The sequence below is a fragment of the Oncorhynchus mykiss genome, chromosome 19 (genome assembly GCF_057628025.1).
Source record: "Oncorhynchus mykiss isolate SJ-2025 chromosome 19, ASM5762802v1, whole genome shotgun sequence".
NCBI classification, from domain to species: Eukaryota; Metazoa; Chordata; class Actinopteri; order Salmoniformes; family Salmonidae; genus Oncorhynchus; species Oncorhynchus mykiss.
In genome coordinates this window covers 18271866-18288027 of record NC_143040.1, presented here as the reverse complement: position 1 = coordinate 18288027, position 16162 = coordinate 18271866, and the positions used below count along the sequence as shown (strand labels likewise).

Sequence of the window (16162 nt, the reverse complement as noted above, 5' to 3'; positions counted from 1 at the left end):
TGTGTCGTCAGCAAACTTAAGGATGGTGTTGGAGTCGTGCTTGGTCACACAGTCGTAGGTAAACAGTGTGTATAGGAGGGGACTGAGCACGTACCCCTGGAGGCCCCTGTGTTGAGGATCACCGTGGTAGATGTTTTGTTGCCTACCCTCACCACCTGGGGCGGCCCATCAGGAAGTCCAGGATCCAGTTGCAAAGGAAGGTGTTTAGTCCCAGTGTCCTTAGCTTAGTCATGAGCTTTGTGGGTTCTATGGTGTTGAACGGTGAGCTGTAGTCAATGAACTGCATTCCCACATAGGAATGTGGATCTGTGGATCTGTTGAGCCGTAGGCAAATTGGAGTGGGTCTAGGGTTTCTGGGATGATGGTGTTGATGTGAGGCCTGACCAGCCTTTCAAAGCATTTCATGGCTACCGACATGAGTTGAGACGTACTGGAGGTCTACTGGAGGTCTACTGGAGATGTACTGGAGATCTACTGGAGACGTACTGGAGACGTCCTGGAGACGTACTGGAGATCTACTGGAGACATACTGGAGATCTTCTGGAGACATTCTGGAGACATTTGGAGGTCTACTCGAGATTTACTGGAGATGTACTGGAGACATACTGGAGACATTTGGAGGTCTACTCGAGATTTACTGGAGATGTACTGGAGACATACTGGAGACATTTGGAGGTCTACTCGAGATTTACTGGAGATGTACTGGAGACATACTGGAGACATTTGGAGGTCTACTCGAGATTTACTGGAGACGTACTGGAGACATACTGGAGACATACTGGAGACATACTGGAGATGTACTGGAGACGTACTGGAGACATACTGGAGACATACTGGAGACGTACTGGAGATGTACTGGAGACGTACTGGAGACATACTGGAGACATACTGGAGACATACTGGAGGTCTACTCGAGATGTACTGGAGACATTCTGGAGACATTCTGGAGACATTCTGGAGGTCTACTCGAGATGTACTGGAGATGTACTGGAGAAGTACTGAGGCGTACTGGAGACGTACTGGAGATCTACTGGAGACATACTGGAGACATACTGGAGACATACTGGAGATGTACTGGAGATGTACTGGAGACATTCTGGAGACATTCTGGAGACATTCTGGAGGTCTACTCGAGATGTACTGGAGATGTACTGGAGAAGTACTGAGGCGTACTGGAGATCTACTGGAGACATACTGGAGATCTACTGGAGACGTACCGGAGACGTACCGGAGACGTACCGGAGACGTACCGGAGACGTACTGGAGACGTACCTGAGATCTACTGGAGACGTACCTGAGATCTACTGGAGACGTACTGGAGATATTCCAAGCCTGACTACTTAATCCTCTATACCAGGGGTTCCCACACTTTCACACTTCACCAGGGGTCCCCCCCCCCCCCCGCATCACGTCTATTTCTATATGTTAAATTTTTTTATAATAAAATCTATAGGTTAAAAAAGCTAAATAAAAAAACGTTAGCTGACATGGGCTAGTTGATCTGGACATTTATACATAGGACTCTAAGGTCTGCAGTGACTGACATGATAAGAGGAACTGATGATGTACGACCCAATTTAGAAATTGCACTTTGTGCGTTCTACTATTACAACTTTCAAGAGTAAATTTAAAGCCGAGTTCCTTTAAAAAAATAATAATAATTACATTCACATGTTGTTGTTTTTTTGTGGGGGGGAGGGGTGTCACCCCTGCCCTCACCACAGAGTTTGGGAACCGCTGCTCTATAGAACAAATGTTTCCCTGTAAACGTTGATGAAATTGGCAATGATATGTACACAGTCAGGCAGTTTAATGTTGAATGAAATTACTTTCATCTTGTATTGTTTCTAACGCATTACTATTACAATATTCACTTTATAAAACAGCTCATATAAAATCTCTGTGTTCATTTCAAATTAATTAAATTCATTCCCAAAAAATGTTCACCCTCCCTTGTAAGTGACAAGAACGTCAAAATATGTAACCAATTACAGAATAATCTCTTAATACATTCCTACTCCCTCGGAAGGCATCGCTAGGTGAGGTGTAACCACACCGTCAAGATGAAAGGGTAACTTCATTATGAAAATGTCAAACTGTGAGACATAGTTATTATACAGTCTTCCTATCTGTTATCACCTTGCTCTAATGAAACTGGGAGACATAGTTATTATACAGTCTTCCTATCTGTTATCACCTTGCTCTAATGAAACTGGGAGACAGTTATTATACAGTCCTCCTATCACCTTGCTCTAATGAAACTGGGAGACATAGTTATTATACAGTCCTCCTATCACCTTGCTCTAATGAAACTGGGAGACATAGTTATTATACAGTCCTCCTATCTGCTATCACCTTGCTCTAATGAAACTGGGAGACATAGTTATTATACAGTCCTCCTATCTGCTATCACCTTGCTCTAATGAAACTGGGAGACATAGTTATTATACAGTCCTCCTATCTGCTATCACCTTGCTCTAATGAAACTGGGAGACATAGTTATTATAGAGTCCTCCTATCTGTTATCACCTTGCTCTAATGAAACTGTGAACCCTTAGAGCTGTGCGTGCCAATGCCACGGTGTGTGTGTGTGAGAGAGAGGAGAGAGCCATCTCCGGACCCCAAAGGGATCCCAAAGGTGTGTGTGAGAGAGAGAGAGAGAGAGAGAGAGAGAGAGAGAGAGAGAGAGAGAGAGAGAGAGAGAGAGAGAGAGAGAGAGAGAGAGAGAGAGAGAGAGAGAGAGAGAGAGAGAGAGAGAGAGAGAGAGAGAGAGAGAGAGAGAGAGAGAGAGAGAGAGAGAGAGAGAGAGAGAGAGAGAGAGAGAGAGAGAGAGAGAGAGAGAGAGAGAGAGAGAGAGAGAGAGAGAGAGAGAGAGAGACGGGGGGCATCTCCGGACCCCAAAGGTGTGTGTGCGCGCCTGTTTGTGTGTGTACATGGGGTCCTAATGCTAAGGCATCTGTCATGGTACAGCTCCCCTCTCCGTAACCCTCTGAGCACCATCTGGGAGATGGGTCCCAAATAGCCCGGCTGAGATTATAGACGTATGTTTGAATCAGTGGAAGACGAATGGTTAAATCCAAAAGTGACATCAGGCCTTAGAGTGGGATGGTTGTGTTGAATTAGCCCGGTCCCAGACATTGACCATATGAGTTGACAAGATAACACAAACAGATCTGGGACCAGGCTAGTGTTGAATGGATTGGGGATATGCAGAGATCAGTGTAATAGTGCTTCCCTTTACGACAGAGTAGTGATGGCTTTTGCATGGAGTGTGTGGTAGTATTGTCATTTTGTTTGGCCGTGCTTGCTGCTGTGTTGTGTGCATATGCATTGACTCATTTAGTCACATTACGTAGAAATGAAGTGTCCAGATAGAACGGGTAATAAATATTATTTCTTATCTAGATTAACAGGTTCATAAAGAATGTTTTAAATGAGTTATGCTTCTTGTGGAGGCACTTGACTACTACTTAATAACTACATAATACAATGATCCCATTGTGTCATTCAGGCCCCCCTCTCTCGCTCTCCTCTTTCTCTCTCTCTCCGTCTCGGTCTCTCTCTCTCTCTCTCTCTCGCTCTGTGTTCTGTCTCTTTTGAAGTGGTGCACTCCAGGGTGACTGGATGTCACATGCTCAGTTTGATGCTGTGACCAGCCAGTGTGTGAAACAAAGCCCTACTCTGATCCTGTGTAGAACAGAGAAGTAGTAGCTCCTCTGTTGTGATGCTGTTGGACCTTGATGTCAATCAACAAATGCGTTACTGTAATCACATGTGTGCTAATGTCACACTTAGTTAGTTTAAGAGTTAGTTAGACTAAGAGTTTACACAGTACTATCAGTAATCTGATCCTATGAAAGGAGTGTGTGGCGAGTGTGAGTTAGAACAGGTGGCAAGTTTAGTGGGTCATAGTAGATAGCCAACAGCTGATGCAAATACACACACACACACACACACACACACACACACACACACACACACACACACACACACACACACACACACACACACACACACACACACAAGGCCTAATCTATCTCACAGTAACAGCCGTGTGTGTGTGTGTGTGCCAGGTCAACTCTATATGAGAAGCTTACATCGTTTGCACTCAGAGGGTGATGGGTTAACATGGGTATTTAGAAAATGAGTTTTTGTCTCACTGTATGGCCACTGTTTAGCCACTGTATAACCACTGTATACTGTATAGAAATTGTATAACCACTGTATAGAAATTGTATAACCACTGTATAGCCATTGTATAACCACTGTATAGAAATTGTATAACCATTGTATAGCCACTGTATAACCACTGTATAACCAATGTATAGCCACTGTATAACCATTGTATAGCCACTGTATAACCACTGTATAGCCACTGTACAGCCACTGTACAGCCACTGTACAGCCACTGTACAGCCACTGTACAGCCACTGTAAAGCCTCTGTATAACCGCTGTATAACCACTGTATAACCACTGTATAGCCACTGTACAGCCACTGTACAGCCACTGTATAGCCACTGTATAACCAATGTATAGCCACTGTATAACTGCTATATAACCACTGTATAGAGACTGTATAACCACTGTATAGCCACTGTATAGCCACTGTATAACCACTGTATAACCCCTGTATAACCCCTATATAGCCACTGTATAGCCACTGTATAGAGACTATGTAACCCCTGTATAGCCACTAACCACTGTATAGACACTGTATAACCACTGTATAACCACTGTATAACCACTGTATAACCACTGATAACAACATGTATCTGTCATTACTATCTCTTGCATGCTTAAGTTTCAGTTCCATTTATATTGACATTATAGTTCCCCAAACTGTTTTAAAATGTGTACACAACTAATGTATTCATAGATTAAGTATTTTTTTAAGGAACGTGTGCAAAACATAGTACATATAGTGCCTTCAGAAAGTATTCACACCCCTTGACTTATTCCACATTGTGTTTTGTCACAGCCTGAATATAAAATGGAGGGGTATGAATGCTTTCTGAAGGCATTGAATAAAACACAGGAAAATAACGCCTTTAAGTCAGGGAGCGTTTACCCCATAGAACCCCACAGAATGAATTCTGTTTCTATGGTTTACCCTATGACTTAATGCAAGCTCTACATGTATAATGTAGTAAGTAAACAGACTCTTGACAACAGATGAATTTCCAGCCTCTTTCCTTTCTATCAATATATCCCAAGCTGTCAAGCCCAGCTTGCAGTCCACTTCAGTGTGTGTGTGTGTGTGTGTGCGTGTGTTTGTGTGTGCATACCAGCTCTCTTCTCACTCACTGCTTGCCTCGGTCTTCACCCCTCCCCTCAGCCACAGGTGTGCATGGTAACCAAAGCCTTGTCGTAGCAACCGGTACACAGCCCAAACCCCTCCCCCTTCTCCCAACACTAACTCTCTCCCAACTTCTCTGTGTGTCGGCTTGTGTGTGTGTGGCCCTTTCCAAAGGGTCCCTCCATCCCTTCCACACACTAACTGACTGTGCCAAGGCAGAAGAGGGCATCCCCAGCCCCTATGGAGGTGCCGGACGTGGCAGTGCCCACAGTGCCAGTAGTTCCCGTTGCTGACTGCTGCTCTCTGCTGTGTTCCTATCTCCAGCACAACAAGGCTGCGGTACAGATCAAGCAAGACATGAAGAAGATGGTCCAGTTGCCCATGCTGAGGGGGACCTCCAGGGGACCTCGAGGAGTGGAGGCCAGGGGCGGTAGGCTGTTCGGCGTGTCCCTGCTGGAGCTCAGGGAGCTGGGCCTCGTGAAGGATGGCGTGCCCCTGGTGGTGCGGAGCATGGTAGAGTTCCTCCGAGAACATGGTGAGCTGAGGAGGTTGGGGGTCAAGGGGGGGTGAGAGCAGATGCGGGATAGGACGGTCTTTAATGTTTCTATACACAGTCATTTTCTAATGGTCATTCTGCATCCATTTTGATTCTGAAGTAGTTGTAGGGATGGCTCGATTTTGTTAGCGAGACTAACTTGTTATTATTAACAAACAAGTTAATACGCTATTTTTTTTCTGACTTGATTTCCTTGATTTGATCAAGTTGAAATCCACTGTAAATAGATGGGAGTGATAGCTGCTACTGTGATAGCCACATCCGTAGATATAGAACTCTGCTTTATACTGTATCTATAACCACAGCTATCTTTCTCTGGCATTGAGTCAATAACCCACCTGATTGCTGTCAAGACAACACAAGGTTAACAATGACAGTGTTAGCCCTCAGTCCAAAGTCACTGTGTTCACTGGCTAGTTATGCTTTGTGTAAGTCATCTCAATGCAAAATCATGTGTTACATTTTAACATCCACTGTACCTTTGCCTCAAGACTCATATAATCATTTTATGACACCTCATTTTTTATTTATCTTCCTATTATGAAAAGACCATGTCATTATTTATTAGACTGCCAACTGTAGGCTTTGTGTTGTGTAAAACCACATTTTACACTATTTGACATCACGTGTTACTGTTATGATTTGCAAACGTGTAATTTTATTGGTATAAATACAAATACAAGCTCCATACCATGATAGACGTATCCTTGGTTTATTCTGTATTATTTTGCTATCAAATGGTCTATTTAGCCCTTCTAGTAGTAATTCCCTTGTTTCCCCACTAGAGGTCAGCGTAGTTCTATTATACAGCAGTAGGATGTCCTCTTCATGACCACATGACGCCCTCTCAGAAACTCAGCACACCCACATCATACATTGGGCCTTGCACATAGTTCTATATTTGTGGGTGTGGTTGAATAATCAGGTCACGCATCGTTGTGATTAGGAAATAGGAGGGAGACAGGAGCACATGCCATGTGGATAAAGACGGAGGGTATTGTTTTTTGTTAACTGTTTTTGTTAATTTATTTTTTACATTTTACAGTTTTAGTTAGGTAATAGTGAATGTGCCTGTAACGAGCGTTTCTTAATTACATTTCAATCTCTAGTTTAAATGATTTGTTCGCTGCAGTGTTGCCATTGCAGCCCACTGGTCTGGTAGCATTCGGTAGGATGTGCAACGTTTTGGAACGGTCAGAAAAATATGCTACAGCATGTACAGCAAAAATGCCTTTCTGACATGTAGAATAAGGAATCACGTCATGGCATTTCTGTCTGCAACGTTAGACAACTGCATGTGGCCCTGTAGACCGTTTACAACAACAGCAGAGCAACGCTTAATGCCGTGTAATTCCAGAAACTGCCGTCCAATTTAATAAAGTATAACTCACATGGTTGCAGCGGCAGGTAGCCTCGTGGTTAGCGCGTTGGCCCAGTAACCGAAAGGTCACTAGTTCAAATCCTAGCACCGATAAGGTGAAACATCTGTTGATGTGAGGAGCAAGACACTTAACCCTACTTGCTCCAGGGTCACTGTTGATAATGGTTGACCCTAGCTGTGACCCCCCCTCCTCTCCGAGGGTGTCTCAGGGGAGCTGGGATATGCAAAAAAGTCCTTTCTAATTCACACATGCATATAAAACACACTTGTACATTTGTGAAATAGGACAAATATAAGCACCCACCAAATGAATGCATCAACTTGACCCTTTGTCACCTGTGTGTGTGCAGCAATGTTCAGTGATCCAGAGAGACTCTCCAAGTTGACCATGAAAGGTTCCACTCCCTGTCAATGTCTGAGAGTAGTATGGTTGTGTTATGTTACTGGATATAGTGTGCACACTGTTTACCATGGGGGAGAGCAGGGATCTCCAACCCTGTTCCTGAAGAGATACTGCATCCTGTAGGTTTTCACTCCAACCCTAATCTAGCGCACCTGATTCTAATAATTAGCTGGTTGATAAACTGAATCAGGTGAGTTACAACTAGGGTTGGAGTGAAAACCTACAGGAGGGTGTCTCTCCAGGAACATGGTTGGAGATAACCTACAGGAGGGTAGCTCTCCAGGAACAGGGTCGGAGTGAAAACCTACAGGAGGATAGCTCTCCAGGAACAGGGTTGGAGAGCCCTGGGGTAGAGTAATGTCTTAATTAGGTGTCCCAGAAACATAAAACAAACATTCTGCCATCAGTAGAAGAGATTGACTGTCCCTCTCTCGTTCTCCTCCCCAACATCTCTTTTGTCTGGTTACTCCCCCAATGTCTCCTTTGTCTGGTTACTCCCCCAACCTCTCCTTTGTCTGGTTACTCCCAAAACCTCTCCTTTGTCTGGTTACTCCCATAACCTCTCCTTTGTCTGGTTACTCCCCCAACCTCTCCTTTGTCTGGTTACTCCCCCAACCTCTCCTTTGTCTGGTTACTCCCCCAACCTCTCCTTTGTCTGGTTACTCCCCCAACCTCTCCTTTGTCTGGTTACTCCCCCAACCTCTCCTTTGTCTGGTTACTCCCCCAACCTCTCCTTTGTCTGGTTACTCCCCCAACCTCTCCTTTGTCTGGTTACTCCCCCAACCTCTCCTTTGTCTGGTTACTCCCCCAACCTCTCCTTTGTCTGGTTACTCCCCCAACCTCTCCTTTGTCTGGTTACTCCCCCAACCTCTCCTTTGTCTGGTTACTCCCCCAACCTCTCCTTTGTCTGGTTACTCCCCCAACCTCTCCTTTGTCTGGTTACTCCCCCAACCTCTCCTTTGTCTGGTTACTCCCCCAACCTCTCCTTTGTCTGGTTACTCCCCCAACCTCTCCTTTGTCTGGTTACTCCCCCAACCTCTCCTTTGTCTGGTTACTCCCCCAACCTCTCCTTTGTCTGGTTACTCCCCCAACCTCTCCTTTGTCTGGTTACTCCCCCAACCTCTCCTTTGTCTGGTTACTCCCCCAACCTCTCCTTTGTCTGGTTACTCCCCCAACCTCTCCTTTGTCTGGTTACTCCCCCAACCTCTCCTTTGTCTGGTTACTCCCCCAACCTCTCCTTTGTCTGGTTACTCCCCCAACCTCTCCTTTGTCTGGTTACTCCCCCAACCTCTCCTTTGTCTGGTTACTCCCCCAACCTCTCCTTTGTCTGGTTACTCCCCCAACATCTCCTTTGTCTGGTTACTCCCCCAACATCTCCTTTGTCTGGTTACTCCCCCAACCTCTCCTTTGTCTGGTTACTCCCCCAACCTCTCCTTTGTCTGGTTACTCCCCCAACCTCTCCTTTGTCTGGTTACTCCCCCAACCTCTCCTTTGTCTGGTTACTCCCCCAACCTCTCCTTTGTCTGGTTACTCCCCCAACCTCTCCTTTGTCTGGTTACTCCCCCAACCTCTCCTTTGTCTGGTTACTCCCCCAACCTCTCCTTTGTCTGGTTACTCCCCCAACCTCTCCTTTGTCTGGTTACTCCCCCAACCTCTCCTTTGTCTGGTTACTCCCCCAACCTCTCCTTTGTCTGGTTACTCCCCCAACCTCTCCTTTGTCTGGTTACTCCCCCAACATCTCCTTTGTCTGGTTACTCCCCCAACCTCTCCTTTGTCTGGTTACTCCCCCAACATCTCCTTTGTCTGGTTACTCCCCTAACCTCTCCTTTGTCTGGTTACTCCCCCAACCTCTCCTTTGTCTGGTTACTCCCCTAACCTCTCCTTTGTCTGGTTACTCCCCCAACCTCTCCTTTGTCTGGTTACTCCCCCAACCTCTCCTTTGTCTGGTTACTCCCCGAACCTCTCCATCTTATCTCCTCATGCGTTCTATCTGTTTGCATCTTCTTTTCTATTCCTTCCACGTTCCTCCTCTTACCTTACTCTCGCCATCCCTGTCCCTCGTCATCCCCCTCTCTATCCCCCTTTCCCTGTGCTTCTCTACCCCTCTCTCCACCTGCCATCATTTCCCATCCTCCACATCCCTCCATCATCTCGCCCCTCTCTCTTCTCTCTCCATCCCCAGCTCTTCATCATGAGGGTCTGTTCAGGGTCAACGGTAATGTGCGGGCGGTGGAGGGGCTGAAACAGCGGCTGGAGAACGGTGAGGACGTGGACTTCCTGGTTGAGGCGGATGTGTGTACAGTGGCCAGCTTGTTCAAACAGTACCTCAGGGACCTGCCAGGAGGCCTGGTCGACTCCACCGTACAGCCTGCCCTTATAAAGCAGCACCAGGGTGAGAAATGTTACTGTTTGGAATAATACAATGCGTGTGTCTATAAACTGTGAAGGAACTTGTCCTTTGGGGCATAATGGTCAGATAATGATGATCGATTTGATCATAGTCTGTCAACAGGGCTCTTCTCTAGGGTCTTTGACCCTGACTGTCTCCATTCACAACATTAGAATTGTGACAGCCCACTTCTCTAGTCGTATGACTATCATACCATGTACTGTATTCCCATTCTCACATCAGTGATTATTCCCTTAACCACGGTGTCGAGGTCACAAATGAACGGTAATGATACATAGTCATTATCATTAAGCAGCATAATCATGCTCAAGCGGTGCTTCCATTTCGTTACCAGATACTACATACCACACCAGTGTAATCAGTGTTATCGTTCTTCTACAGAGATCCTATCAGAACAATCTACAGCTAAGAATACCAGTTGGCACTCGCCCTAAACCATTTCCCAATCCCACCTATAAATCCTGCAGCTCTTCGTCAGTGTTCTACGTATCTAGATCACGGTTCTGACTTCTGATTCGCTGAAAACAGGCTATGTTTACATGTCTGCATGGGTCACTGTCTGGCCCTTACACTGTGCAGGAGACAGGAGTTTACCTTTAACACAGAGGAAGTGTCTGGACCACGGGACTGTATGTCAGACAGACAGACAGACAGACAGACACTGACTCAGGCAGTGGAAAGGCAGAGAGACAGACATTCACTGACTCAGGCAGTGGAAAGGCAGAGAGACAGGGGAAGCATTGGCTTCAGCTCAGAGTCCTTCTTCAGACTCCTCAGTCCTTACAGTGTATATTATAAGTCCATATAAGGTCAAGCCAGTCCCATGCCCGTCACAGACTGTACTGGCCTTACTCTGGTCTTAACTCACCTCCATGATGATCTAGTTCAAGCTGGATGATGGAAAGGGAAGGGAATCTAGTCCCTGTTCCAAATGGTTCCAAACAGTTCCATATTCCATATGTAGTGCACTCATTTTGACAATCTCTGTTTTGGTCAAATTGCTCTGGTCAAAAGTAGTGCACTAAATATGGAATAGGGTGCCATTTGGGGCATAGACTGTGTTTTGGTTCAAAGTGACTTGTGGTTGTCAGAGATGACAGAAAGTGTATATTATAAACGTTTTGGATGAATAGGAATATTTGTCATGGCTTGGTGCCAGAGGATGCATTAAGAGAGTGTGGGCCTGGCTGGATACAAGTCAATGAAGAAGCAGGACTTGGATTGGCGAGAAAAATAACTATGTGATTGGTTCAAGTCCTGGTGCCAAGGTACAGGAAAGGGTTAAACTGAGGGAGGGAATAAAGAAGTGAGGGATGGATGGATGAGCAGACGGCAGGAGAGCATGACTGTTACGATCGTCGATGGAAGGATCAAACCAAGGTGCAGCGTGGTAGGCGTACATTTTCATTTATTAAATGAACACCGAAACAACAACAAATACAAAAACGAAACGTAACGTCTAGTAGGGCTAAACAGCACAGTACCGAAAACAAGATCCCACAAACTACAGGTGGAAAAACGCTGCCTAAGTATGATCCCCAATCAGAGACAATGATAGACAGCTGCCTCTGATTGGGAACCATACCTGGCCAACAAAGAAATATAAAACATAGATTGCCCACCCTAGTCACACCCTGACCTAACCAAATAGAGAACAAAAAGGATCTCTAAGGACAGGGCGTGACCATTTAATTTTTTTATTTTATTTCACCTTTATTTAACCAGGTAGGCAAGTTGAGAACAAGTTCTCATTTACAATTGCGACTTGGCCAAGATAAAGTAAAGCAGTTCGACACATACAACAACACAGAGTTACACATGGAATAAAACAAACATACAGTCAATAATACAGTAGAAAAATAAGCATATATACAATGTGAGCAAATGAGGTGAGATAAGGGAGGTAAAGGCAAAAAAGGCAACAACAAAAAAGGCCATAGATGTGAAGTAAATACAATATAGCAAGTAAAACACTGGAATGGTAGATTTGCAGTGGAAGAATGTGCAAAGTAGAGAGAGAAATAATGGGGTGCAAAATAAATAAATAAATACAGTAGGCGCAGAGGTAGTTGTTTGGGCTGAATTATAGATGGGCTATGTACAGGTGCAGTAATCTGTGAGCTGCTCTGACAGTTGGTGCTTAACGCTAGTGAGGGAGATAAGTGTTTCCAGTTTCAGAGATTTATGTAGTTCGTTCCAGTCATTGGCAGCAGAGAACTGGAAGGAGAAGCGGCCAAAGGAAGAATTGATTTTGGGGGTGAGCACCTGCGTGCTACAGGTGGGTGCTGCTATGGTGACCAGCGAGCTGAGATAAGGGGGGACTTTACCTAGCAGGGTCTTGTAGATGACATGGAGCCAGTGGGTTTGGCGACGAGTTTGAATCGAGGGCCAGCCAACGAGAGAGTACAGGTCGCAGTGGTGGGTAGTATATGGGGCTTTGGTGACAAAACGGCACTGTGATAGACTGCATCCAATTTATTGAGTAGAGTGTTGGAGGCTATTTTGTATATGACATCGCCAAAGTCGAGGATCGGTAGGATGGTCAGTTTTACAAGGGTATGTTTGGCAGCATGAGTGAAGGATGCTTTGTTGCGAAATAGGAAGCCAATTCTAGATTTAACATTTGATTGGAGATGTTTGATGTGAGTCTGGAAGGAGAGTTTACAGTCTAACCAGACACCTAGGTATTTGTAGTTGTCCACATATTCTAAGTCAGAACCGTTCAGAGTAGTGATGTTGGACGGGCGGGCAGGTGCAGGCAGTGATCGGTTGAAGAGAATGCATTTAGTTTTACTTGTATTTAAGAGAAATTGGAGGCCACAGAAGGAGAGCTGTATGGCATTGAAGCTCGACTGGAGGGTTGTTAACACAGTGTCCAAAGAAGGGCCAGAAGTATACAGAATGGTGTCGTCTGCGTAGAGGTGGATCAGAGACTCACCAGCAGCAAGAGCGACATCATTGATGAATACAGAGAAGAGAGTCGGTCCAAGAATTGAACCCTGTGGCACCCCCATAGACTGCCGGAGGCCCGGACAACAGGCCCTCCAATTTGACACACTGAACTCTATTAGAGAAGTGGTTGGTGAACCAGGCGAGGCAATCATTTGAGAAACCAAGGCTATCGAGTCTGCCGATGAGGATGTGGTGATTGACAGAGTCGAAAGCCTTGGCCAGGTCAATGAATACGTCGAAAGCCTTGGCCAGGTCAATGAATACGGCTGCACAATATTGTTTCTTATCGATGGCAGTTAAGATATCGTTTAGGACCTTGAGCGTGGCTGAGGTGCACCCATGACAAGCTCTGAAACCAGATTGCATAGAGGAGAAGGTATGGTGGGATTCGAAATGGTAGGTAATCTGTCTAGATATAGGTCTGTAGCAGTTTGGGTCGAGTGTGGTAGAGGCGATCAATCCAAATGGCAAAATAGATATAGTTATAGTGACCCAAGAAAAATTGTCCGATAGACCTATTCAGATAGCAGCTGATAAGACAGCTAATGATTAGCGGGCCGCAGATGGGCTTTCGGGTAACGTTGTGACAGAGGGGCCAGTTGGATAACTCCCTCGAACAGATAACATCGGTAGTCCAGTCGTGAAGGCTCGGTGGGGCTCCGCGTCGGCAGTAAAACGGGTCCGGATAGGTGATTGTAGCCCAGGAGTGGCTGAGGGAACTCTTCAGCTGGCTAGCTCTGGAATAATTGATGTTTGCTCCGGGATCGACGTAAGCCAATAGTCACACGGATAGCAGCTATCTAGCTGCCAGTTCCAGGTGTAAATGTCCAGAGCTTGCGGTTGAAATCCGGGGATATGGAGAGAAAAATAGGTCAGGTATGTTCTGAGTCGCGTTGTACAAAACTGGCTATGGCTTTTCGAGCTAAAGGATAGCTGATGACCACAAACCGTGGTTAGCTGAATACTAACGTTAGCCAGTAAACTGGCTAGCTTCTGGCTAGCTTCTATTGTGAATTTCAGATTTGAGGTAAATAATACTTCTTCTTTTTTAATTGGTGAGGCGGGTTGCAGGAGATTGTTTTGAAGTTGAGTTTTTGGAAAAGAAAATATATAAAAGATATGCGAAGAAAGATGTAAATATATATATATATATATATATACACGGGACAAGACGAGGACAAAGAACGCCTGACTGCTATGCCATCTTGGTATTTAATGACAAAACAATGAATGACAAAAAGATGGGGTAGATGCATTGGCCAATAGATGCATCCTCATCGGAATGATAGAACGATATATACGACAGAAAGATGGAAAACATTTGGACAGGACACACGGATCTATTTTATGCCCCCCAGAGAGGTGGAGGGTGATCTGAATGTTCCCGCTCTCTGTGTGTGTCATGTGTGTTGTTGGAATGGCCACAGATGATGCAACATGGGTGCCAGGAAACCCATCTAAAAACCCAGTGTGGGTTGGCTGACATTTTACTGCCCTGGCAGGTAATGACAACCATTAGCAGATTGCAATGTTCGACGCGACCGCATGTGACAGGTTTGCCACGTGAGGGAATTTTCTGCTACGTGACTGCCATGGCAACGATAAAGCAATTACAATATTTTGGATTGTGATTAATTTTATTGTGAATATTCCGTTTATGGTTGGTCAATATGAACTATTTAGCCTCAATCTCAAGCTTCCTCTCTTTGTCAGGCCGAAATTCTCAGGCCGAAATTCTTTGATATTGTTTATCTGGTTACTGATATTATGTCTTACCTTGTAGAAATGAAGGGAAATATGCAAAGAGGTCACTATCATAGACACCAATAGAGACATGTTAGTGATAGCAGTCACTAGTCTGAGATTAGGGTCAGTCTATTTTGTTGTGTTGTAGAAAATGACAGTGGATCAACTGAGTAACTCTATGGTCATATAATACCCAGGAACAAGCCTGTGTCTGGGTGGTCTTGGCAGAGTGAAGGGCTGACGTCTCCATCTGATCCCACTTCACCTCTCCCCACACACACACACACACACACTCACATGCACGCAAGGGAGCGTACACACACACACACACACACACACACATCTCTGAACTTCACCTCACCAGACATGCAACAGCTGTGAGTGCTCTCAGAGCTCCTGATTCCCTCCTGCTGTGTACACACACACACACACACACACACGCCTTACTCAAGACCAGTAGGTATGTCCCTGTATCCACCCCTGACCCCAATATGAATCCTGACTGGCATCATTATGTTTTCACTGCCTTTTTAATTGTAATGTTTTATTGAACCTTTATTTAACTAGGCAAGTCAGTTAAGAACAAATTCTTATTTACAATGACAGCCTACCCCAGCCAAACCCAAGTCCGGGCGGTGCTGGGCCAATTGTGCGCCACCCTATGGGACTCCAATCACGGCCGTTTGTGATACATCCTGTAATCGAACCAGGGTCTGTAGTGACGCCTCTAGCCCTGAGATGCAGTGCCTTAGTCCGCTGCGCCACTCGGCTAAGGTATTGATGCTAAGGTATTACCAGCATCGTGGTCATAGATTATACATTTAGAGCAGGTGTGTGCGTCATTCTCTTTCAAATATCAATGTGCGTCTAGGGTGTTAGTAGGCTTATTTTCAATTGGACACACTTGACCTTAAGCTGAAAGGCCACGACTCTCAGAACCCAAAACCAAAGCTTGTGTGTGTAGTTGTTTTGTCAGTCATGATAGACTAATTATTATTTACAGATTATAAAGTAGGTCATGTGAGCTAAGGTATTATTAAAAAACAGGATCATGCCAATGCATTGGTATCTGGGTTAATAATCGTATTTTCTCCTTCTCATCAACAAAGTGGAGCTTCAAAGTCCAGTACTCTCAAAATGCCTTCCAATCTTTTAATTGTTGATCATGTTGTTTCTACATGTTTGTGGTTTCCTTCTAGGTGTGCAGCTGTTCAACCAAAGCACAACACAGTCTCTCCCCTCTCTAATAATGTCTAGAATAGAATACAATTACCTGAGTTAGCAGTCGCTCTTATCCAGAGCAATTAACAGGGGCAATTGGGGTTAAGTGCCTTGTTCAATGGCACATTGGCAGATTTTCCCCCTAGTTGGCTCTGCGATTCAAACCAGCGACCTTTCGGTTACAATGCTAAATTAC

At 45.1% G+C, this 16162-nt stretch overlaps 1 protein-coding gene across 3 annotated transcripts in view; it reads left to right on the top strand.

The window, feature by feature from the left end:
- Positions 1-16162, top strand: part of LOC110498428 (protein FAM13A) — an 83079-nt gene that overhangs the window by 5318 nt on the left and 61599 nt on the right. For all 3 annotated transcript variants that reach the window (XM_090210340.1, XM_090210339.1, XM_090210338.1), the window contains exons 2-3: positions 5622-5832; positions 9820-10029. In XM_090210340.1, coding sequence (XP_090066466.1) covers positions 5622-5832; positions 9820-10029 — 421 coding nt within the window. The remainder of the gene's footprint in view (positions 1-5621; positions 5833-9819; positions 10030-16162) is intronic.